Source organism: Rhamphochromis longiceps, linkage group LG6, assembly GCF_057381845.1.
Source record: "Rhamphochromis longiceps isolate RC_006_pf linkage group LG6, R_longiceps_female_GT1.1, whole genome shotgun sequence".
NCBI lineage: Eukaryota > Metazoa > Chordata > Actinopteri > Cichliformes > Cichlidae > Rhamphochromis > Rhamphochromis longiceps.
The window spans coordinates 37585783-37609075 of NC_140562.1; the positions used below are offsets into that span (position 1 = coordinate 37585783).

General features: G+C 40.3%; 2 protein-coding genes across 3 annotated transcripts; one reads left to right on the top strand and one right to left on the bottom strand.

Annotated features, from left to right (window-relative positions):
* Positions 1-46: 46 nt before the first annotated feature.
* Positions 47-14660, top strand: pdcd11 (programmed cell death 11). Of its 2 annotated transcripts, none has more exons than XM_085410552.1 (36): positions 47-152; positions 449-571; positions 1235-1378; positions 1550-1714; positions 2022-2183; positions 2263-2383; positions 2560-2735; positions 2857-2964; positions 3079-3291; positions 3401-3525; positions 3611-3671; positions 4332-4478; positions 4600-4851; positions 4957-5082; positions 5165-5359; positions 5514-5684; positions 5784-5997; positions 6153-6302; positions 6626-6738; positions 6845-7344; positions 7458-7520; positions 7792-7888; positions 8072-8161; positions 8247-8349; positions 8839-9016; positions 9829-9885; positions 9978-10100; positions 10223-10345; positions 10589-10754; positions 11032-11148; positions 11251-11397; positions 11575-11825; positions 12956-13124; positions 13235-13388; positions 13685-13850; positions 14003-14660. In XM_085410552.1, exons 2-36 carry the CDS (start codon positions 470-472, stop codon positions 14172-14174), a joined length of 5421 nt encoding a protein of 1806 aa, XP_085266678.1. In that variant the 5' UTR covers positions 47-152; positions 449-469; the 3' UTR covers positions 14175-14660. The 2 variants fall into 2 exon arrangements, with proteins under 2 accessions (XP_085266678.1, XP_085266679.1); XM_085410553.1 differs by having other exon boundaries at positions 11254-11397.
* LOC146668624 (RING finger protein 122) lies at positions 14496-22903 on the bottom strand. Its single transcript, XM_085410578.1, has 7 exons — positions 22197-22903; positions 21641-22006; positions 19911-20064; positions 18414-18456; positions 17882-17923; positions 17166-17248; positions 14496-15383 (listed from the first exon to the last, which is right to left on the bottom strand). The coding sequence occupies exons 2-7, from the start codon at positions 21663-21665 to the stop codon at positions 15263-15265; spliced, it is 468 nt and encodes a 155-aa protein (XP_085266704.1). The 5' UTR covers positions 21666-22006; positions 22197-22903; the 3' UTR covers positions 14496-15262.
* Between the last annotated feature and the right edge of the window lie 390 nt (positions 22904-23293).

The following is a 23293-nucleotide window of genomic DNA, read 5'->3' on the forward strand; positions in this document are numbered from 1 at the left end:
CACTGAATGGCTAAAGTCGGTGCCAATTATTCGTTCTTCGCGGTCATTGGACAAAATTTGAAACGCCCACCGGAGTTTTTCTTCCGGGCTAAGGTCATGGCGTGTTGCTGAACAGCATGTGAGTTTGGATAGCCACAAACCGGAGATTTAATGTAAGAAACCTTTCATGATTCTGATTGTATATTTAAATGTACGTTTACAGCAATACATCATATATTTAAATCTTCAGTCCAGTGGAGGTTTTTTGCTAGTGTTTGTTCGTTTTATACCCGGTATTATTTAGCTCGTAATGTCGTGCATTTGGAGTGATTAGATCGACGAATACAGATGGACTTTTATCACTAAATAAAATAATCTGGCTCTCGCAGTCTCAGTGATTTGAAACTTGTGCACATGTGAACTAATAACAATTAGATGTCTTTTATAATGGCGACATTATTTTTCTTAGACGTCTTAAAGAACTTCATAGATGGCATCGGTGGTGGAGGACTTCCCTCGAGGAGGGACAGCAAAGAAGTCTACTGGGAGTAAAACAGTGGTTCATCGAACAGAAGCGGACAATCTGTTTCAGGTAGATTTTAACTTCCATCTGTTTTTGTCTGTCTTACTGAGTGTAAAAAGAATTGATCTGGGTTCAGAGTGCAGACAAAAGTGATCAAAATTAATAACCACAGGTATGTTTTTCACAAGAAATCCTTTTTAGTTATTCAGTTTCAACTCGGAGTTCCTTTTTTGTAATGTGACAATAGCATGTACAAATGAAAATTTAATTGGAATTTATCTTTTGTTGACCCGAATGTGTTGCTGCCTACATCTTGTGGAGAGGCATTGCCAGATGTACAGTGAAGCCGTCCATATCACTAACCCAGCCCTTCTGCTACTCTGCATCTGGAATCACTTCTGCACAGAAGTACTTCTCAACTCAAAGTTGGCTCTGTTTTGGCTCAGAAACTCTGTGGCTTCCACTGCAAATCAAATTATAAATGAAACAGACATCAGTGAGGCAGAATTGATTGTTACTGCCCCTGATGCATCTAGCACAGGACAGACCTGGCAAAGAGATCTGCTCTTTGCCACACCCGAGCTCCTTAGCTATGAGGTTAGGCCAATATTGTTTAAAAAAAAAAATCCCTTGATGTCACCTGGTCTTAAATAGGCTATTGTATACTACAACACTAGAGTGTATTATTAAAACATATTTCACATTTGGCAATAATTTGCTTTTCTCTTGCAGTCTAATGAGCAAGCTGAAACCAAGAAAAGAAAGGCAGGAGCCAAAGATGACAGCAAAAAGCTCAAGAAGCAAAAGGCAGAGGAAAAGAAAGTTGGCCTGACACTTAACGCTCCAGTCAAATGTGTGGAAATTCTGCATGTTAAGGTAATCAATCTCCCAATAACCTCTACAGTACATATACAGTATTTGAATGGGTTTTTTACGTTTCATTTCTTCTGTGTTTTCTGCATCTAAAAAAAATAACACTCTTAAGCAATTTTTTAAGCTCTTGCAGGATGCTCGTCTCAGTAACGGCTTGTGTGTGTTTTTTCCCAGGATGTGAAGGAGGGCATGCTGATGCTAGGCTGTGTGAAAGAGGTGACAGACTTTGAGGTGACCGTCAGCCTGCCTAGTGGCCTGCAAGGCTTTCTCAGCATCAAGAACATCTGCGATTCATACACCAAGCTGCTGAGTGAGCAGCTGGACTCAGCTGACACAGAGGTTGGCCTATATAGTAATGAACAGAATGTTGTAGGAGATTTGAATTGTCTTGGTGTTGAGGACATTTCTGCTTGTGAGTGTGCAACAGTGTAATTCAGTCCACAATATTCATAAAATCTTTTAAAAAATCAAGACAACATTTCTATATTTGTATATTCTATAACACCGTCTTCGCTCACATACTCAAAATGTGTTAGCTGACCCTCATACATAGTAACTCTGTATTAACTGTGTTTTAATTGTTGTGCAGCGTTTTGTGACTTTTAGGTCTGTAAAAGTGCCATATTAATTACTTTATACTTTGTAGGAAATCTGCTCTTTGCCACACCTTTTCTACCCCGGCATGGTGCTCAGGTGTGTGGTTGCCAAGTTGGATGTAACGAAGAGAGGCTCGCTTAGCATCCAGCTGTCAATCAATCCAAAACTGGTCAACAAAAGTCTGACCCCGAGTGGACTGAAAACTGGCATGGTGAGCTGTTAGTGAGAGTAACTGTTTAAAAACATCCATCAAACCTGCATTTACAGAAATTGTTGTATCTTTTGTGTAGGTCTTGAGTGCGTGTGTGGAGAGCGTGGAGGATTACGGCTACATCATTGACATTGGTGTCAGTGGAACCAAGGCCTTTCTGTCTAAGGAATCCCTGAAATTCAAACACAACAATGCTCAAGGTATGGAAAATAACTTGTTGCTCATTTTGGGAAACAGTTGTTTTGTTTTTCATGCATGATTTGGTTGTGTTTCATTAGGACATTGCAGATGTTTTCAGTTTTTATAAAACAAATGTAATCAGTTGTTTTTTTTTAAAAGGATCTCTCAAGCATTTGTGGTTTCTCCACATGTACAGAGCTGAAAGTGGGTCAGTATTTGACTTCCCAAGTAGAAGAGGTGAAGAATGATGGTCGCGTGGTCCAGCTTTCTGCTAACCTGACTACGATTGCTAAGACTTGTGCTGAACCCAAGCAGGGCTGGAACCTCACAACACTTCTTCCTGGCCTTCTGGTCAAAGCTGCCATCAAGGAGGTAAAGACAGTGTTTTTATGTTATCCGCTATATGTGTTCTGCTACTAAAACAACATGAAACAATCACCAGTGAAATATAACCTCTGAACTGCATGTAAAAGCCAGTATGTTGGTATTGCAGGTGACCAAACACGGCCTGATCCTGGACTTCCTGTCCTCGTTTAATGGCCAGGTGGATTTTCTCCACATGGAGCCAGAACAGGCTTCCAGCTACACTAAGGGACTTCAGGTAAAGTAGACCTGGCATGTTTAACACAGCGCTTATGATAAATGGGTGTTTAGAAATTTTGATGCCATGTGATAATTTGAGAGTACAAACCTCCTTTTGCATCCATCCATTCAGGTGAATGCGCGCGTGCTGTACATCGAGCCACAGACTCGTCTGGTGGGAATGAGCCTGCGCAGCCACCTTATTCATCTTGAGACTGGGATTGAGCCCGTTCCTGCAGGTAGGGAACGGATTGGAGAGGTGGTGAAGGAGTGCAAGATGACCGCTATGCACCACCTGTCTGGAGGAGTGTTGGAACTTCCGGACAAAACGTTGGCCTTTGTACATGTAAGTCAGCGTGATGCTTTGGACAAACTTTAACTTTTATAAATCTTGTATTTATATATTTTTTCTTCATAAGATGAGATTGAGATCATTTTGTTGTCTGCGTTGACAGCGGAACCACCTGAAGGAGTCTAATGAGCAAACTAATGAAAACAGAGTGTTTGCCCAGCCTGAGCACATCTGCAGGATCCTGGACTTCAGCCCCATGGAGCAAATTCATTTTGCTACTTTACGCAGGTATGTTACACTTCATTTGAGTGTCCACAGTAAATGTAGGCTTCACTGTTCTGATCTTTGCATGCCTCTCTTCTTTTGATTTTAGGAGTGTGATTGGGAAGCCTTTTTACAGATACCATGATGTTCAGGCCGGTCAGGTTGTGGAGGTAGGAACAGAGAATCATCTTTTGTTGGAAACTTGGCTTATATGTAACTTTTGATTATGAAAGTTTGAGTCAATGAAGTCTTTCAATGCATTAAGAGGATAACATCGACTTTATTAGGCAAAAAGCAAACTCATGGTCTGTTACTTATTGGGACAAATTTTAGTTTGTTTTTGGAGAAAACTTAAATTAACACTCACTCAAATGAACTCATTAAGTAACGTATTAAGTCTTACACAATAAGTTTGTTTCTATACAGAAGCAAATGGTACAAATATCACTTGTTTCTATTTCTTGACCACACCTGCGGTGTTGCTGTGAGGTTACTTTGGAACTTGTCTTTGCAAGAAAGCAACTAAGTGTATTTCCCAAAATATCCCTTTTAAAAAAATCCGTCTACTCAGTTTAATTTTTTATTGCGTCAAACCAGAAATGGAAATTCTCCTTGGCAGATATGTTAAAAATATCTTTGACTTAGGAACTCCAGTTTAATAATTTAAAATAGTGATGCTGAATGGAGAGATGACGCACATTAGTTAGAATTGCTGTAAATGAGCCTGAAACGGAAGGTTTAAACTGTGCACAGTTAAATCCTCACCTCTCTTTATTGTTCCCTGTTGTCTGTGTTACATTCTTTTCTCTCAATGTTTCTCTTTCTCCAAGGGGACAGTGTCAGTCCTGCTGAGTCATGGGATGGTGGTGCATCTGTCTGACCACATTAAAGGTTTGGTGCCTCGAACCCATCTGTCTGACATTGTCCTGCAGAATCCGGAGAAAAAGTACATGGAGGGCATGAAGGTCAAATGTCGGGTAAGTGCACTTCTGCCCTAACAAACAACTATAAAACTTCTGATGTGAAGTTTCAGCTGTGAGCGCTGATTTGCTGTTTATTGTTCCACTGAATATTTGTGTCTGCACACTTTGTCTTCAGGTGCTGTCAGTAGATGCAGAGAATAAGAAGCTGTACCTGACCAGAAAAAAGACTCTGGTTGAAAGCTCCTTGCCGTTGTTCCTGAGCTATAATGACACTCGTCCTGGTCGTGTGTCCCACGGCTATATCGTGAGCGTAAAAGACTTTGGCTGCATTGTCCGTTTTTACAATGGGGTTAAGGGTCTGGTGCCGCTCAGTGAGCTGAGCTCTGAGCCCATCGTTCGTCCCGAGGACATCTTCTACGTTGGGCAGGTAAGGTGATCGAATGTCATGTACACTGAGATTCCTGTATGGTCTTGATTTGTGTTGTTTCTGTGATGTATCTCACAAGTTTGCTGGTCTCGATTGATAATCCAGGTGGTAAAGGCTAAAGTTCTTCAGTGTGATCCTGAAAAGGGAAAGATGGTGCTTTCATTTAAGGCAGTGGTCAAAAAAGAAAATGAGGAGACTGAAAAACCTGAGTTTGACTGTGAAGTGGGGAAGGTAAGAAGTCGTCTCTGTGGCGTGTTCAATTGAAAATATAATCTTTTGTCTTATTTTTATTAATTTGTCTTATTTATTGTAGAGGCTGGATGCAAAGGTGCTGAAAAAGTCACTCAACGGTTTGGAAGTGGCCATCCTCCCGGATGAGATCCATGCTGTACTGCCTATGAGCCACCTGTCTGATCACATGTCCAACTGCCCTCTGCTGTGGGAGAGCCTGCAGGAAGGAGATATCATCTCAAAACTCATCTGTCCAAGCAAGAACAAGCAGAATATTGTATCCTTTTTTTCAGTAGCCTGCAGATATTTTGCAGATCTGACCACCCGATGACCTTTACTCAGCTTTGATTGATTCACTATGTCCTCTTGGGAAATTCATACATCATCTATTTTGAAAAATGTGTGTTTCCTTAGCTGCTTCTCATTTAAAGACTCTCACCAAGAAACCAACAGTGAGATGGTCACTGGAGGAAGGAGTGGTTGCCAAAGATTTCTCTGAGATCACTGTTGGACTTCAGCTGGTTGGCTGGATCAAAAATATCATGCCCTATGGTGTCTTTGTGGAGTTTCCATATGGCCTTTGTGGACTTGCACCCAAATCAGTAAGTAAAGAACTTTTAATTTGTAAACTGAAAGGCTCATACTTGTATAACAGTTATATATTTTCCTGGTTAAATTTTCAAATGTTTCTGCTTTTCCAGGCCATGACTGACAAGTTCATCCGAGATACGACGAACACCTTCCAGGTTGGCCAGACGGTCATTGCTAAAGTGACAAACCTCGATGAGGAGAAGCGGCGATTCCTGGTCACACTGAAGATTTCAGAGGTCATATCACCACAGGGGGATGCCCAGACAAGACTCATTAATGGTCTTCAGGAGAGAAGAGCAGTCACTGAAATGTTGGTTATGAAAGGTATGTGTGAAGTCAATTAGATATAAATAGTTGCCTTTTGCTAAGTGTGTCAATAAACGCTGGGAGCTATAGACCCACGAAAGGCCAAATAAGATTTGAGTTGCAGAATTCCAGACATTTAGTGAGACTTAAGTTCCTGTTTTTGTTTTTTCTAGATAACAGTGAACTTCAGCAGCAGCTGGCTGCTCTGTCTGTTGGACAGAAACTGAAGCTGACTGTGGATACTGTGAATGACACCGGTGCCACGTTTAAGTCTGATGCCTTGATTGGTGCTACCATTCTGGCCAATAAGCACCACATGATGGGTATGTACTGAACAGGAAAAAACTAAATATTTCTCATATTATTATTATTATTATTATTTTTTGCTTTGCTTTGGTCAGTGAAGCTTTAATTTTGAAGAAAATATTAAATTGGTTGGAACTTGTGGATCAAAAGCACAAGGTCAAATAGACGGGTGAGCTATTTAGTGTGTATGTTGTTTTCACAATATTCAAAACAATATTATATTATATCTAATAACAGATGAAGTATGAAGTTTACCGATTCATAACATCAGGAGGTTACAGAGAAGGTATTTTGTATGAAAGATGAGCTCATATGTAACCAAAAACTGTATTTTTTGCAGGTGTTAAACTGACCAACGGACAGAAAGTCGGTGCAGTTGTCCTTCATGTTGACATGCTTTCTGCTTGTGTCCATGTCTCTATCCTTTCCAAGGTGATGGGGAAGAAGAAATCTGTGAGTGTTTATATATATATATATATATTTTTAATTTTTTTTTAAAATTAGATCTATAAAAATATAAATCCACCATTTGATTGTAATGTTTTTAATTTTTTTATAGCTGGCTGAAGGGTTGAAATACACAGCAATGGTGCAGCACATAGACAAAGACTTTGCCGTCATCTCATTGGGTGACACGGCACAGCTGACTGTGATCCAGACTTGCAGCCACCTGAATGAGATATTCCTGTCTGAGTCAGAGAAGCTGAAGGCGGGCATGACTTTGTCAGCTGAAGTTATTGAACCCAGCTGTCAAGAGCTGCAAGGGCTCCCTTTGGTGTCGTGGGAGCGCAGTATGCCAGAGCGAAAGCGCACAGCTTCAGAAAACCAGACTGGCCGCAAGGGCCACTGCTTTGGTGAAATCCTGCAGGGCACGGTGCGGACAGTAAAACCTACCTGCATCCAGGTTACCTTAGAGGATGGAAGCTCAGGTAGCGTGCATGTGTCTGAAGTGGTGGAGCCTGCAGAAGTGCGCCTGGGATCTTTCCCCACGTCATCAGTGAAAGTGGGCAGCGTGGTCACCGCCAGGGTTATCGGAGGACGAGAGGCTTCCAGTCACAGGTAATGATGGCTGTTGTGCCTCATTTCACCTGTTGGAGTAGACATATGATATGTATTCACTTTCTTTGTGTTATGTAGTAATGTAGATGTAATCGCAACCGTTTCTGTTTCAGATTCTTGCCATTCTCCCATCCAAAGTTCACATACACCATTTCCGAGCTTACGCTGATACCCAGGTAAATGTACAACACAAATAAACTTGCATTCTGGTTTTTATATTGCGTCACCTGAGCCTGATCATTATTTAATCCTAAAATATCCAAACAACCATCATTCACACATTAACATCTCCAGCCTTTTCTGTTACTAAAATATTGCACATGTGTTTAAAATGAGTAAAATTTGTTGCACTATAATTTTCATTGGGAATTTCACCCTCCCCAAACTCTTGCATATTTTGTGCTTTTTCTGTTTTTCATCTTTTTGGTCTTTTTTCCCTCTCTGTAGCAAACTGAATGAGAGTGTCGATTTCAAACCAGTTACAGCAAAAGAAAAACTGAGCAGCTATACAGCTGGGGAGGAAATTACATGCTTTGTATCAAAGGTAAGCTTTGAAGATCGAGATGGCTGGCTTTATATTATTTTACAAGTTTTGCCCCAAACTTGAAGTGATTGTACATTTAAAAAATCCAAAAACAATTTCAAAGGAAAAAGAAAGCCAAAAAGCAAGCTTGGAATTTATGTCCTCTTTCTTTTTTCTTCAATGTCTTCATGTTTCTCTCGCCAGTTTAACTCAGACAGAAAGTCTTTGGAAGTCACAACTGATCCCAGTGTTTCTGGAACGGTTGAACTGCTGGCAATGACCACTGATTCTAAAGTAAGTTTGTGTCTTTGCAAATGTATAGGAAGAGCAAATGTTATTTGTAAAAGGTCAATCATCTTACACTTTGTGCTTATTTGAGGATATCGGCCACCCCGAGAAACTGTACAAGCTGGGCCAAGCAGTCCGTGCCAGAGTGGTAGAAGCGAGCTTCCCTCCTCATCGCTTTGTGCTGTCACTCACAGGTAAGAGCTACATGAGGACGATATAGCCTCAACATATAGATTAAGATGTTTCTAGGAAATGTGCAATAATGACATTTATAATGATAAAGAAAAAATGTTATTTTATTTAAAAAAATATCTGCAAACCAAAATAAGGGCATTTTGCATCCTCCTGTTCCATTAAGCTGCTATCAGACTACTGAAGTTACAGTTTGAATCTATTGCCACAAGGTGGCAGCAGCAGCAACATTATAGTAGTAGTGACACAGCATAAGTTCAATATAAGCACTAAAGTAGCCTAGCTAGGTGTTTTAGTGAAAGTGTAACATAACAGGTTAACATTTTAGTTAGCAGTAACTGAAGTAACTTAACTTCATTGTTGATTTAGCTCCATTTTTAGCTACTAAAGTTTTTGTGTTATGTTATTGTTGTTGGATCTTGTAGTTTTGAAATCTGTATCACATAAAATCGGGTTAATTTAATTTCTGGATTCCTTTTTTTTTTCTCCAGGTGTCCATAAACTGGAGAAAGGCAGCATTACTTTGGGGATAGTAACAAATATTCAGCCACAAACTGGCCTGCTGGTCAAACTTCCCTTTGGGGGCATGGGGACTGTTGCTGTCACAGACCTTGCTGATGCCTACAGGCCAAACCCACTGGCTGTTTACAACAAGGATCAGTTTCTCAGGTCAGTGTGGATGATCTCTGTTATAGACCGTGTGCAGAAAAGAATAGTTTTAAGCTAATCTGCACTAGCTTCTGTTATCCAGTGCAAACTTTACTTTTGCATTTATTTCATTGTTTTTCTAAATTACCAGTAAGCAAATTAAGAGTTAAAACTTTTTGAGTGTAACAACGTTAAACTATATTTATTTAGTGGCTACTGAAACACTACAGCTCCCATCAGCTTGCATGATAAAACAATGCAAGTGTTGCAGCAGCAGTAGATTTAACTGTAACCTGTTTTCTTCTCTTATAAAAACCGATTTTTCATCATAGCTGTGATGTCTGCTGCAGTGTTCAGTTCTCTCTGTCCAGCTGTTACAGTAATGTGACACTCGTTGGCCCACATCTGTGGAGCAAAAATCTGAAAAGCTAAAGTTAGATCTAAAAAAAAATTATTATTTTTTAGAACTTTTCTTTTGGAGCAGCACCTGGAAGTTCTGTTTTCCCTTCAGCTTTTTTTTTTAAATTCAATATGTCAACCCACACTTTACCTTGTGGATTTCTCTTTTTTATTAGCTGTAATATTGCTGTGCCAGCTTAAATAGAAAAGACCTTTTTCAGTGGTTTAGTCAATACAAGTACATTTGTTATTTGAAGTGGAGTCAAAATTCAGTCTGCAGAATTCAGTTATGTGTCACTGACATGAAAATATTAAAATATCATCACAACTTTAATCTCAAGACTTTCTGATTAAACATGTTTAGTGACTGTGAAGTAAATATTGATTATTTTTTATATTTATATTATATTTATATTTTTAAAATATTTTTTCAGGTGTTACCTTCTCGATAATGAAAATGACAAGTGGCAGTTGTCTCTGCGACCATCAAGGTATGAGAAGGCATCGTTGTAAAAGTTTGATTTGTGATGATTTTTGTTAATAAAGCAATAAAAATGTATCGTGTTATAATGTGTTCCTCCAGGCTGAACCCAGACAAGGCCAAGCCAGAAAAAGACCCAGAAGTGTTGTCTGTAAACAAACTGAAGGCAGGTCAGATCATCAGAGGCTATGTGAAGTCTGTTGGAGAGCAGGGAGTCTTCATCAGGTAACTAAGAGATCCATTCACAGCAAACTAATGATTGTTTTTAGAAACATTTCAACATTTATTCTAACATTTCTGCTCTTACTTGTTATATCTTCTTACTGTTCTATATAATTGTCTTTCAGGTTGTCAAGAAGCATCATTGGAAGAGCTGAGCTCCAGCAAACCACCAAATACTTTGTTAAAAATCACAAAATCGTCTCTGAGCACCTGCCTCCCAACGCCCTGCTCACCACCAAAATTCTCAGGTAAAGTCAGCTCAGAGTTCAGAAATCACTCTTCAGAATTTATGCTTTGTTACCAATTTTCTACACCGATCCAGCTTAGAATTATATCTTAACTGCCATTAATGTAGCATTTAAAAATAAAAGGGAAAAAGTTCATTATCATACCAAGTTTCAGAAGTTCTCTGGGACGGCTTTAGGTAGGGACTATTTTCAGACTCCAAACTGCCATCCTACCATTTTAGTTTTTGCTATTCTTGTCTTCAGTATTGACAAGGAGGAGGAGTTTATCAACCTCTCGCTTCTCCCTGAGGACACCGGGAAGCCAGACGTCCTTCCAGAATCGCTCGGTCTGCCGCTGCGTCTCGTCAGAGAGGAGAAGAAGAAACAAGATAAGAAGAGCAAGAAACGCCCAGCATCTGAGAGCGAAGAGGTGAAAAGACACATTCAGTTTCTTTTTTACTTTCACATGTAAATTTATTTCATTTCCTTGTGTTTTTTATTACATTGTTAACTCTTTCATTTTATGCTCTGATATTTTTGAATCATCACTTTGCATTTTTGACAAAAACAAGGCCATTGTTTTTTCATCTTCCATTTATCATCTTTGGGTCTGACAATAATAAATCCTGCACTGATCTTTGCCTAGGTGACTTTATATATGTATTGAATTGTGGTTTACGTGGGTCTTAATGGTTCTTCATTGGCAGATCTCAAAGAAAAAGAAGAAGGAATCAAAGAAGGCAAGAACTGATGATAATGATAGTGGAGTAGAGGTGTACTTCAGAGAAGAGGAGGATAAGGAAGATGAAGGAAAACCTGCAAAAGTAAGCAACTGCTTATAAACCTTTACAGTCTTGTAAATCTCCATAGATTGGGTGATTTGAATACACTTAACCAGAATCTTATGAATACGTTCTCTCCCTCAGCAGGTTACATCCAGTGCATCGTGTCCATCTAGACTGCAGGTGACAGCAGGTTTCTCCTGGGATGTGGGTCTTAGCTCCCTGAAGCCTGCCTCTGCAGCGCAGGAGGAGGACTCGAGTGATGGAGAAGACCAAGAGGGAAGCACTAAGGTGAAAAAAGAAAAAGATGTACATTCTTAGTTAGTGGAGAAACAGAACTTTCAGCACATCAGTTTACCCCTTAAAAGACCTCATTCATAATTTATCCATTCTCAACCTTTCTCGGCTCTATCCCATCTCCTTTTCCTTCCTGTGTTTTACCTTAAATGTGCTCTTTCCGCCTCCCAGCCCCAGAAGAAGTCTCGTCATGAGCAAGAGCAGGAGAAAAAGGAAGCAGAGAAGGCTTTGATACAGAGAGAGGCTGAGCTGATGGATCCAAACCTGCGGCCCCAGGATGCAGCTGCCTTCGAGCGTCTGCTCCTAGCATCACCCAACAGCTCGCTGCTGTGGCTCCAGTTCATGGCTCACCATCTGCAGGCTACACAGATCGAGCAGGCCCGCACTGTCGCTGAAAGAGCCCTGAAAACGATCTCCTTCAGGTAATGGTAGACTTGTAGATGAATACACGCACTTAGCAACTTTATTAGTTACACGTGGCACACAGTACTGCTGGCTTAAGTCTGTATGATAGAGATTCAGCAAGGTGCTGGAAACATTGCGGTACTGACATCATAGTGTTACACAGGTGCTGCTTATTTATAAGAAGTTCTTTTATTGTGGTGCAGTTCTTTTATTCCACCTCATCCCAAAGGCTTTCTGTTGGATTTAGAAGCAGTTTGAGTTTTGAGTCAGTTCATGCTAATGCTTTCTCTGATAAAGGAGATATTTGACGACCTCCCCTGATGAGTTTTGACACCTTAGTATATAACAGTAAACATGTGGTTTGGCACGCTTTAGAACAGTTTAAGGTTTTTTTCCCAAGGGGCATGTGTATAGGCAGAGACCATCTCACTAACATCTGATGCACACCCAGTCATTTTGTTCAATAAGCAGGCCTGAAATATGGCAGGAATTCCTCAGTTCAAAAAAGAGCTTCAAAAACTTTACTCCTAGCAAGGTTCAAGGAAGTCAAGGAGATGTGTGGAAGTAGGGAGGCAGAATCAGGAACAAGTGAAGGTTTTGTTAAAGCTTTAGCTATCTTTTTGACTTTAACCCCTGCTGCCACCACCTAAACAGAGAGGAACTAGTCACAAAAACAAGTTAAACAGAAGTTATCAAGCACACTCATGTGCACGAGGATGAAGTGGCAACAAAGACATGCTGTCAGAACAATGGCTCTGTTGCACAGGGGCTTTCCTCTCTCTGGTCGCAAGTCCTCTCTTTACTCACTGCTTTGTGTTAGGCATTTAATAATGTGCTTTCTAAAATAGTCAAACCAGCCTTTCTCACATGAATGCCTTTCTGCATTCAGATCACCTTTTTTCTGCACTTTGATGTTCACTTTTAACTGCAGCAGCTTTTGAACTATATTTACACGCCCAAATGCTGCAAGTCTGTTCTAAAAATGGTTGACTAAATAATCGTAGTTTAGTCAACCAGTCAGCTACAGCAATGAGTAGTTGAATTTGTTTAACTGATAAAGCGATCTCTGCATCCAGTTGCAAGAAAGTTTGTGCACAATTTAACTAAAGATGGTTAGATGTGTAAAATTGTGCCTGTTGTGGTTCAGGGAGGAGCAGGAGAAGCTGAATGTGTGGGTGGCCCTGCTGAACCTGGAGAACATGTATGGCACAGAGGAGAGTCTCAAGAAGGTGTTTGAGCGGGCAGTGCAGTTCTGTGAGCCCATGCCTGTATACCAGAAGCTGTCTGAGATCTACGCCAAGTCCAACAAAATCAAGGTACTTTCTCAGAAAATACCAAAATATTTAGGTATGCATATTTAAATAAGCATCTGATATATGCACGATCTGTGTGTTGTTGACTCATTGTGGGGGTTTTTTGTACCCAGGAGGCAGAGGGCCTGTATAAGACGATGGTGAAGCGCTTCCGTCAGAATAAGGAAGTATGGTTTAGCTATGGGACCTTCCTGCTTCAGCAGGGTCAGAGTGATGCTGCCAGTAATCTCCTGCAGAGGGCGTTGAAGAGTCTCCCTCCAAAAGAAAGTAAGAGGGCCTGTTTAAACATCTTGTCATACTAAAGTGATCATAGCGTCTGTATGTACAATACCTCCTATGTACATTTAATGTATGCTGTCCACCAATAACTTAGCGCTCATGGTTTTTGCAGTTATTCTTAAATATTAGGGTGGCTGTTTATACAGTTGCATCCCACCACCCAACACCACCACTAGCACTGAAACTGGTGCAATATTTTTAACAATTCCCATTCTTTTCACCTGTCAAAGCTGTGTTTTTCTACAGGACGTAACCTTTTCTGTGTTCTCATCCTCTTCTCTCAGGTGTGGATGTGATCGCCAAGTTCGCTCAGCTGGAGTTCCGTTACGGTGATGTAGAGAGAGGTCGCAACATGTTTGACAAAGTCCTGAGCACATACCCAAAACGTACCGACCTGTGGTCTGTTTTCATCGACCTCATGGTCAAACATGGATCGCAGAAGGAAATCAGGTGAACAGAAACTTTCTTTTCATCGTCATGGTTACCATACGTTATTCCATATGCTATAGCGTCTGTGTTCCTAAACAGTTACACACTCATAAGAACTGACATGTGAGATGGATAAGTGTGTAATATTGTATTACAACTTCTGCCTCTTTCAGAGCGCTCTTTGATCGAGTGATCCACCTGAGTGTTTCTGTGAAGAAGATCAAGTTCTTCTTCAAGCGTTACCTGGAATATGAGAAGACACATGGCACCCCTCAGAGCATCCAAGCAGTAAAAGAAAAGGCCATTGAGTTTGTGGAGGCTAAAGGCACAGAGGGTACCAAGTAAAGTCCAGATATATGCAGGCAAACACCTTATAAATGCAGGTGGACACACGTGACTTGCTGTGTACTTGTATCCTCAGATGAGGAGGAGCATTTTCCTCAAAATGACCAATATTTTAGCTTGTAATTAAGTTTTTTGTAATAGTTGTGGACTCTTGAGTGTTGAACTTGTATGCTACAATACTGTGGGTCTATAAAACAACAGTTTTGTATGATAATGAGTAAATCATGTCATGATGATTGCTGACTGTTTGAACAGATTTATAAAAGCTTCAATAAAACCTTTGTCAGTTGACTCGTTGACCTTTCAATAAATCCAAGGCTGTTACAATACATTACATGACGCTTTATTTAAAATACAAAAGGACAATATATATAGGGAGACATTACATACAATAGATACAGGCAAGACTAGTTTTCTATCAGTCTTTTTTTTTTTTTTTTTTTGTTAAAGGGAAAAGGGCCTGGGACACAATCGGTAACAACATCATCTACTTAAATCGTCGCAGTTGTAATCCGGCTGGTCTGTTTCAGCCAGAGGGTGTAGCTGCCTCTGGCTCCTGGAGCATTTCACCTAAATTGGCAGTATTGAAGATGCATGTATGGCACAGGGTTATAGGGTGATTGACGTGGTTTGTGCTGGCTGTATTGGTAACACCCCTGAGATATTAGAGGTATCCATACTGATCCTGTAATTTGATGTCCTGCTCAATGCCAGTAGAGTCATTTCTCTCCGGCAGTGTTGCACCAGTCGTCCAGTGACAGTGGCAATGATCCAACTTTCTATTGCTGCTCCTTTTCCTGTCTTTTTTTTTCTTTTTTTGGTGAACAGTGCAACATGGAAGTAGAACTAGGAGCATTTTAATGAAAGATCCTATTCATTCACCCTTTCTGACTGATTTGACCAAATCATGTTGGTGCTATCAATATTCAGTTCCCACGAAAGCATAACTGCTCAAAGGTCAGCAGCAAAGCTGCTACTTGGGGCTCTTTAACATTTCTTCAAGATGACCCTTTTGTTCATCTTCTCTAGTGTATTTAATGTGTGTGTTTTCTGTAAAGGGAGTCTTTTCTCTTCTTCCGATGGCTCGTTCACACCTCCTCTGGGTCCATAGGCCCCTCGGCACCCTGGGGAGCGTCCGAGTGTAGCCGCAGGATGGGCTTGTTACACATGGGGCACACGCTGCGGATCTCTAGCCACTTAAGCAGGCACCTGACAGGACAAGAAAAATAACAGCTTGAAATAATACTGCATAGCTGTTTTTTTTTTATTACTCAGGATTTATTATCGGGACACTATTATTGTTGCTTTAGTTTTGGGGGATTTTTTTTTTTAAGTCAACTTTTAAAGCTTAAAATAGCAGGAAAGAACTTTGTTTCCTGTTGAAATGAAAACATATCCCACAGCAGTACTGCTGCGGTGGAGCATGGGTGGAGCGAGAGGGGTACGACATGCAGAAAAGGGGCACAGGCTGCTGCATCTCAGCCATGCGTCATGTTGTAACCTGTTCACCCACTGAGCTAGACTGACGCCTCTGCACTTTTTGGAGAAAGTAAAGTAACTTTTGTCATTTAAAAGTGCCACCAGAAGAGGTCACACAGGACTCTCTTGCTCTACTTCCTTGGGATTTTCAACTGCTGCAAATGTTTTTCACATCATTTTTGCATTTGCACACATCAATACTAAAGTATTTAGATATGATCGCAAATATAATCTGTAATTTGTCAAATTTTCTACCAGATTATATGAAGCTGTTGGATTATGTAAAATAACATCACTGCTACCAAATTTTGTGACCATGTCTAAATACTACGAAACAGCGTTTTGTTTGTGCCACCTATTATAATAAAGTAGAAGTTCTAAGAGTGGTGAAACAACACTCACACTTACTTTACAAAAATTCTAACTGGATCCTTTTTAGAGTTAATTATTGATGACAGAATGGGCAGTGTGGTGCAAGTTAAAGAACCACTGCTTTAGTGTAACACTGGTTAACCTAAAAAACAGCTTAACCGGTGTTACACAAAAACAAGAAGCTGGGAAAACCAGTCCACTAGGTTGGCTCTGTCCTCAGGTGAGAATATTAAGTAACACTAAAATTCCCCCAATTAAAATTTTACATCCAGCATTTGGTTTAACCTTTTTTTTTCTTTGTGTGTTTCTAGAAGAATAAGAAAAATATTTTTTAACCATTTATGGCCACTGACTTTATAATCAACCTTATGAGCACCCTCTAAGTAGAATTTCACAATCTGCTAATTTTGGGCTCATTTTAATGACAACTAAATCACTTGGCTTTTTACTTTCCACAATAATTAGCTAACAGAACAACATAACAAAACACACCTTGTAGATTCTCATGTGTTACGAAACTGGATTTTTTGAAACTGTAAATGTGCCCGTCTCTAAAGCAGGGTTGTGAAGTAAGGTTTGGTTTGAGATAAAAAAATTTATTTCCCAAAAATCAATAAATGAATAATTTATTTAGCACAATTCAGAGTGCTGCATATTGAACTGAGAGAATAGAAACAAAGCATCGATCCAATCACACTAATATCAATCGATAGTATCAATATTTGATTATAGTTATATTTGCAACCATACAGACAAGCAGCCAAGCTAACAGTTAAAAACAGTTTTGCAGTCATTGGAATAAAAAGGGGAAATAAACAGTTGTGTAAATGCTATTGCAAAACAACCTGTAGCTTTCACTGACGCCTGTTTTATTAATCTAGTGGGTAAATTAAATTCAAATTAAGTAGATTTGTCCTCACAGGATCACTGTGACATTGCAACCCGTTTGTGTTTATTCTTTTCGCTAAGATTAAAGTAAAGGCTGCCTCTCAGTGTGTCCCACACAAAGCATTTAGTTTGTTGTGATCTCGCCACGCCTAATGAGAATGACATTAATTTAACTTAACCGAAGAGAACGGCATATAATTGCAGCTACTATTTCTACTGAGCTTTTCACATCACTGTTTTATTAACACTCACTTCTTGTGAAATGCATGTGAGCACGGACACACTCCCAGCTCATCTCGGGTCCTGAATTCTTCCAGACACACTGCACAGGTTTGCTGCAGAGCACAAACGACACATAGGTTAGTTCGGTTGGCTTTTTTCTGGTTATAGACATCATATATGTATATATATATATCCTTACAAACCTAATACACTTGCCTTTTTGTAGCTAAATTTAAGTGGTAAATTAATTTACCGTTTTGCTTTAAAGTGCAAGTATGTCAGTGTTGTGAAAATGTGCTTTTATCTTAACTGTGTTTCCAGGCAGCAGGGCTATTTCAAACTAAAAAGAGAAATTGGATATTGAATTTATACCAAACTTAGCCCTAAGCCTTGGTTTTAAACAAAATACTTAGAAGTTGTTGTTGTTTTTTTTAAACAAAATCACAAGAGGCAGGACAGAGATGTTTTTTATAATGCATTTTGAATGAGTGCAGTTATTCCTGGAGCCCTACATTCTGCAGGCACTCTCACACTGACAGTATTTAAGATATTTTCAGCACATCTCCACCCTGAGTACGTGCAGCATGCTAATAACGTCTGAAGGAGAAACTGATTGAATGAACCAACCAAACATTCCCAGCACATAATGATCTCATCTAAACTGGCACATAAACAATGTGGGCAACAAACAGCTGACATTGTTTAACATAGGTCTGGTTCACATTTTATAAGAAACTATGACTTACTCCAAGAAGGCTTAATTTTTTGCTTGCCCCCTTCAGCACCACCTGCAGAATAAAAGGGGAGAGAAAGAAGAAATGTGTTGGGTCATGTGATCTATGCGTCAGCATCATGGGTCAACTGGGGTGTTACACGGCAGAAAAGATACAGTGTAAAACGGGCATTTTTGTGAAAACATAACTGATATGTGTTGATTTACTCCTACATGGTGAAAAAATACATTATAAATGCAGAGAAAACAAAAAACCTGCAGTTCCTGTTCAACCTTCCCTGTCTGAAAGCATTATTACCAACTGTCAACACGCTACACTGTTAACACTCTGCTACCAGTTTAGTGTATGGGGCCTCATCACACGGATTACCATTTTAAAACCAGAACGTAGCGACACATAGATGGATTCAAGGTCATCTAAAAGAGGGGGTGTTAGATTTCACAGTTGGCGATATCAGCCTAAGATGTTACACTTGTATTTATAACAGGCCTAAGAAGCTGGTGTTACATGTGCACCCACAGTGCCAGATACTGCATTGACATACCTCATTGTAACTGAACTGCTCCCTAGTTCCTTGTTGCTTCAACCTGGGAGAGACACAAAGAAAACAACATCTGTAACAACTGTGACTTAAGTTCTGTGGATCCTGACCTGTGATTGCAAGATAAAACACACACACACACACACACACACACACACACACACACACACACACACACACACACACACACACACACACACACACACACACACACACAATCCTAACTTAATTTCACAGAACTGCTCGCATTTCCTGTTCCTCCAGTCCATTACTGTGGTTAAATTAGCAACATTTATAGAAACTTGTTTGCAATTTTATTCTCGACTAATATTTCAAAACGTTACTTATAATCATGTTGAGCCTGGCAGGATGTTCATTACTATCTGAAGAAAATCTGATAACAGTATTAGTTGTAATATTTATGTCTTTTTTAAAAAAATGATTTGTTTATTTTTTAAATCAGACATTTTTTATGAGTTCTTTACACTAATTGCACTAACCTCATTTATTGGGTGTAGCACAATGGTCCAAAAATACAGTGCTGACATCCTGACAATATCATTTCATGAACGTAATACACTAAGCATAAGGAAATACACTTTGCTTTAACAAACACATGAACTTTATACAACACGCAGCATTCATATTGATTTGGAATGTTGTAAATGAAACTCCAGTAACTTTGTTTCTCTGTTTTGCTTTAGATGGCCAGTGGTCACTAATTTTCCTGCACTGGTGCTGTACACGTGGCATATAGTGGCCTTAACAGCCTTTCGCTGAAATCTAGGGAATCACAGGGTAAGTAATGATATAATGCTGTTAGAGTATGTTGCCCACAATTATCTTACTATCATAATACAAAGATTCTACAACTCTCAACACATTGTAAAACATTCCGACATTGATTTAATAAACCAATTAATATATGGGTAAAATGTATCAATAAACAAAAGAGATCAATGCAGCATTTTGCTGTATTATTATTTCCCCCACCTCCACTAAACCCCCCCCCCTCCCCCCCAAAAAATAAAAAACCCAAAAGAAACCCAACACCCATGTATGCAAGAAGAGTGAAACAAAATGACTAAGATATAGTCAAAAATGAAAGACATGAAGTAGAATGTGCTAAAATACTCTGTGGTGAACTGCAGAGTCAGTAAAAATGATTGGAGTTCATGAATAGCAGCAACCTTTTTTCCTGAGTGCTTTGCTTTTGCCTTATATAGAGAATATTTGTTGTTCTACACAAGAAATCCAAGCATAAATTGTGTTTTAACAGTTCTAAACAACATGTCACACCTTTGGCAGCTCAACACTTGCTTGGTAAACTTGCATGACATTCGCTGCTAACATTAACACATCAATACGTGAAGATAGCTGACTGCCAAGATGGTTAGGAATTAATTTGAAGCTGCCGTGGCAGCGTGTTCCAAAGCTTGCTCAAACTTGCCCGAAAATCTCGAACTACTGGTTTGTTTATCTCAGACTCGCCCGACCTACCTGAAAAGGTAGCAGCAGAAGATGAGGCTGAGCATGAAGACGAAGAGGCCGATGCCCAGAACAATGACATAGACATTGAGCGGCAGGTGATAGATGTCAGACCCCATGCTGCAGTAGTGTTCAGAACGCTGAGAACCCAAACCACACTGGCATCCTACCAGGAAAAGTTTTGAAATAACAGATTACATACTTAACTTGTTTGCCACCTTCTAAGGTAAAAGTCCAACATGTAAAATCAAGTTTGAGGAATTAGAAGACTTTCTCATTTCAACTCTTTGATGGGATGCCCATGAGAGAGAAAAACATAATAAAATCCTGTTTTCTTTTATAGGTCATGAATTTGAAATTGGTTTAGGGTTGCTGTCTTTTTAAAGCTGCATTTCTTCAGCTTTAAACAGAGAGATGCTGAAAAAGAGACTGCAGCATTGTTTAATCTCCCACTATATCCAGCTATCTACAAAGATTTAAAGTATGCAGCCGTTAGCACCGACAGTTTAAAGTGAAACTGATAGCATAAACATTAGACTGTGCCGTTTGTTTGAGCAATTACTCTGGTAGACAGCTGAAGGTAATTTTCCTTTCTAAGGAATAAGGGGAACACCCAAACTCTTATTGGCAAATCATAATCACTTTATTTCCAATATAAAATGAAAAGAAAGATTAATCATTGAAGACAAGTACACAAACGTTGATCATTAACAAGAACATGGACAAGCTTCTAGTGCCAGTAAAACTGAGTGTGTCTGCTGATGTGGAACTATAAATTGCAAACGCATGTGACACTCTAGGTAAACTCCACAAAAATCACAAGCTTTACTTACAGCATTTGTTAAGGGTTCAAATTTAGTAAGTGCTTAGTTGCAGGTGTGTCTGGGGAACTGTGACTGGCACTGTGGTGGCAACTGAGACGCTCATAGGACTGTGCGTTAATTTGCTGTGAACAAGACAAACATGAAGGGCAGACATCACTTCCGCCACACCACCATCTGTTCCACAGACTACAGAGATGACTGGTAGAGTGTGAGCTCGTGTGTGTGCGCTCGGGGATGGAAAAGCAAAGCTGCGTGGTGTCTGTGTGGTACAATCGAAATATGTGTGCGTTGCAGGTGGCGGGGGGTGTGATGCATTAAACAGAATGAACTTGGGGGACAAGGGCCATTTGGTAAAACAATAGCAGAGGAAGCCCCACTTCCACAGGCCACATGTGTTCCTATTAATTTGTAGCGAGGATGCTCTTTGCCAGCCTCTAAATGTCCATGTGTCTCTCTTTAGAGTGAATGAATGGGTACAGCTTGCACACTGTGGGGGGTATGGGAAGGGTAATTTGACATGGCTGGGGGTTGGGGGATTTACAAGAACTGGGTGGAGGGTTTCATAGGAAAGACCTATTGTAGCATAATGAAAGATACAATTAGGAATCACCCCAAAGAAGAAAAATAAAAATATGGAGCAAGGTAACAGAATAAAATGTCACAGTTGTCAACAACAACAAAAAAACCCAAACAAAACAACATGTTCTGGAAAGCAGCTTATTTTAAGTGCTCTCAGCTCACTCTTCAAAACACTATCTAAGGCCTCCACTCCCTGCAATTTGCCCATTCACAAGCACATCCATTATCTGAATCCCATTAGCCAACAGCCAGCAACTAAGTAACTTAGTTTATGAAGTAAGTACATGTGCTTCCATCTCTCATATATTTAGAGAAGTGCCAAGGAATCCACTCACTTACCGTTACACCATTGGAATGGTTGCATGAAATGTGACTCCCAAGGCAGCCGCAGTAAATTCAGGCCCTGTCAGGAAAAGGCTGGAGACAAGCCAAACTCGTGGGCTGGAGCTTCGGACACTGAAATCTGTTTTGGAGTCTAGATTCAGTTACACTGAGCTGGATTGCTCTTTTTCTTGGGTTGTGCTAGCTCCCGCAAACAACAACCATCAAGATTTGCTCAGATTCCACAAATCCTCTGGAGGTGTGGTTTTGTTGGCTCAGCAATCTGTGCTGCCCAACATTCCCAAATCTGGATTAACCGCTCTGTGTTAAGATTGGGAGATTTGGGACTGAGGTTTGGACCAGGACTGGAGACCTCATGTGCTCCTGGATCCCAGTGAGAATGATGTCATCACAGAAGAGAAAAGAGACAAAGAAAACCTGTTTAGATGAGATGATTGTTTCTCATATATCTCACACCAGGTGCAGCTCAGCAGTTGTTACTGTGAGAAACTGATTCTCGCTTGATTGCAGTGTGGTAAACAACACGGGCTGCTTTGTAACAGGAAATACTTACATTTCCACCAGAAAGGGGCCTCTTTGACTTCACTTTGTGTCTGCAGTGTCGTCCCTTCACGAAACTCAGTAACAGCTAGCTTTCAAAATGACAGTCCTCACCCAGTGAAGGCAATTATCTGACATTAATCTGTGCTTTGTCTTCCTCGAAAAGCTGCTTTTTTTAACAGGGGATTTTCACAAGTCTCATCCCCCTCTTGTCTCCTCTGTTGTCTCCTCCTCCAGTCTTCTGATCTTGCAGTTGATATTTCTCCTCAGCACAGAAGGCAAAGATATGCTTCCTTCAAAGCCCAAACAAAGTGAGGACAGCTCCATGCAGTCAACAACAGTCCTCTTGCTGGGTTTGGTGTTTTGCTTGCGAGTGTGTGTTTGTGTTTCAGTCAGTGGATGTGTGTGCGCGTAGGGGGGGATCCTACTCTCCCTCTAACCATCTGCTGCTTCAATTGAGAAGAAAAAAAAATCTGAGACAAAGGCGGTGTGTGCGCAAGAGTGTGTCTGCGTGTGTCGCATTCAGCCTCTTGCACCTCCAGCTGGCTTTGTCATGGCAGGCTTCCCTTCTTCCTCTTTCAATCTATAATGGTGCTCAGAGAGAGAGCCTGCGATTCGCCTTTCCCTTCCTCCTCTTGCTCTGCTCTGCCTTGGGTTTGTAAACAGATCTCTGCTCATGTGACCAGCCGTTTTGCCTCGCAACTCTCCTCTCCCTCAGCCCTCCCTTGCTACCTCTGTCCTCCAATCTGTAGGCAGAAGGAAGGCAGAATGAGCCAGACACTGGCGAATAGGGCTCCTGCAAGCATGCTGATGTGTATGTGTCTGTATGCGCACACCCCTGTGCCTGTATATGTGAGAGGGAGAGAAAAGAGACACTTGCAGCAAAGTCAAGGGAGGCCCCGGTCAGTGATATGCGCATGGCTGATGTCCTGACAACCAAAACAAAGCCATTTGTGTGAAATGGAGGTCAGAAAAAGAATAAATGATTCATCGTCATTCCTCACTTCACACATAACCAAACGGTATTTTTGTAATAGTGTGATACTCGCTTTTGTTTTGAATATTTGCTTTGTTTGATCTAATATTATATATATATATATGTAAATGATG

Bases quoted from the DNA above. Each gene is read 5' to 3' on its own strand.
- pdcd11 (XM_085410552.1), top strand. From the start codon at position 470: ATGGCATCGGTGGTGGAGGACTTCCCTCGAGGAGGGACAGCAAAGAAG. The intron at 3,292-3,400 runs GTAAGTCAGCGT...CTGCGTTGACAG, and splicing joins AAACGTTGGCCTTTGTACAT to CGGAACCACCTGAAGGAGTC. The intron at 10,346-10,588 runs GTAAAGTCAGCT...TCTTGTCTTCAG, and splicing joins CTCACCACCAAAATTCTCAG to TATTGACAAGGAGGAGGAGT.
- LOC146668624 (XM_085410578.1), bottom strand. From the start codon at position 21,665: ATGCAACCATTCCAATGGTGTAACG. The intron at 20,065-21,640 runs GTAAGTGAGTGG...TTTTCCTGGTAG, and splicing joins ACCATTCCAATGGTGTAACG to GATGCCAGTGTGGTTTGGGT. The intron at 15,384-17,165 runs GTGAGTGTTAAT...TTGTCCTGTCAG, and splicing joins TCACATGCATTTCACAAGAA to GTGCCTGCTTAAGTGGCTAG.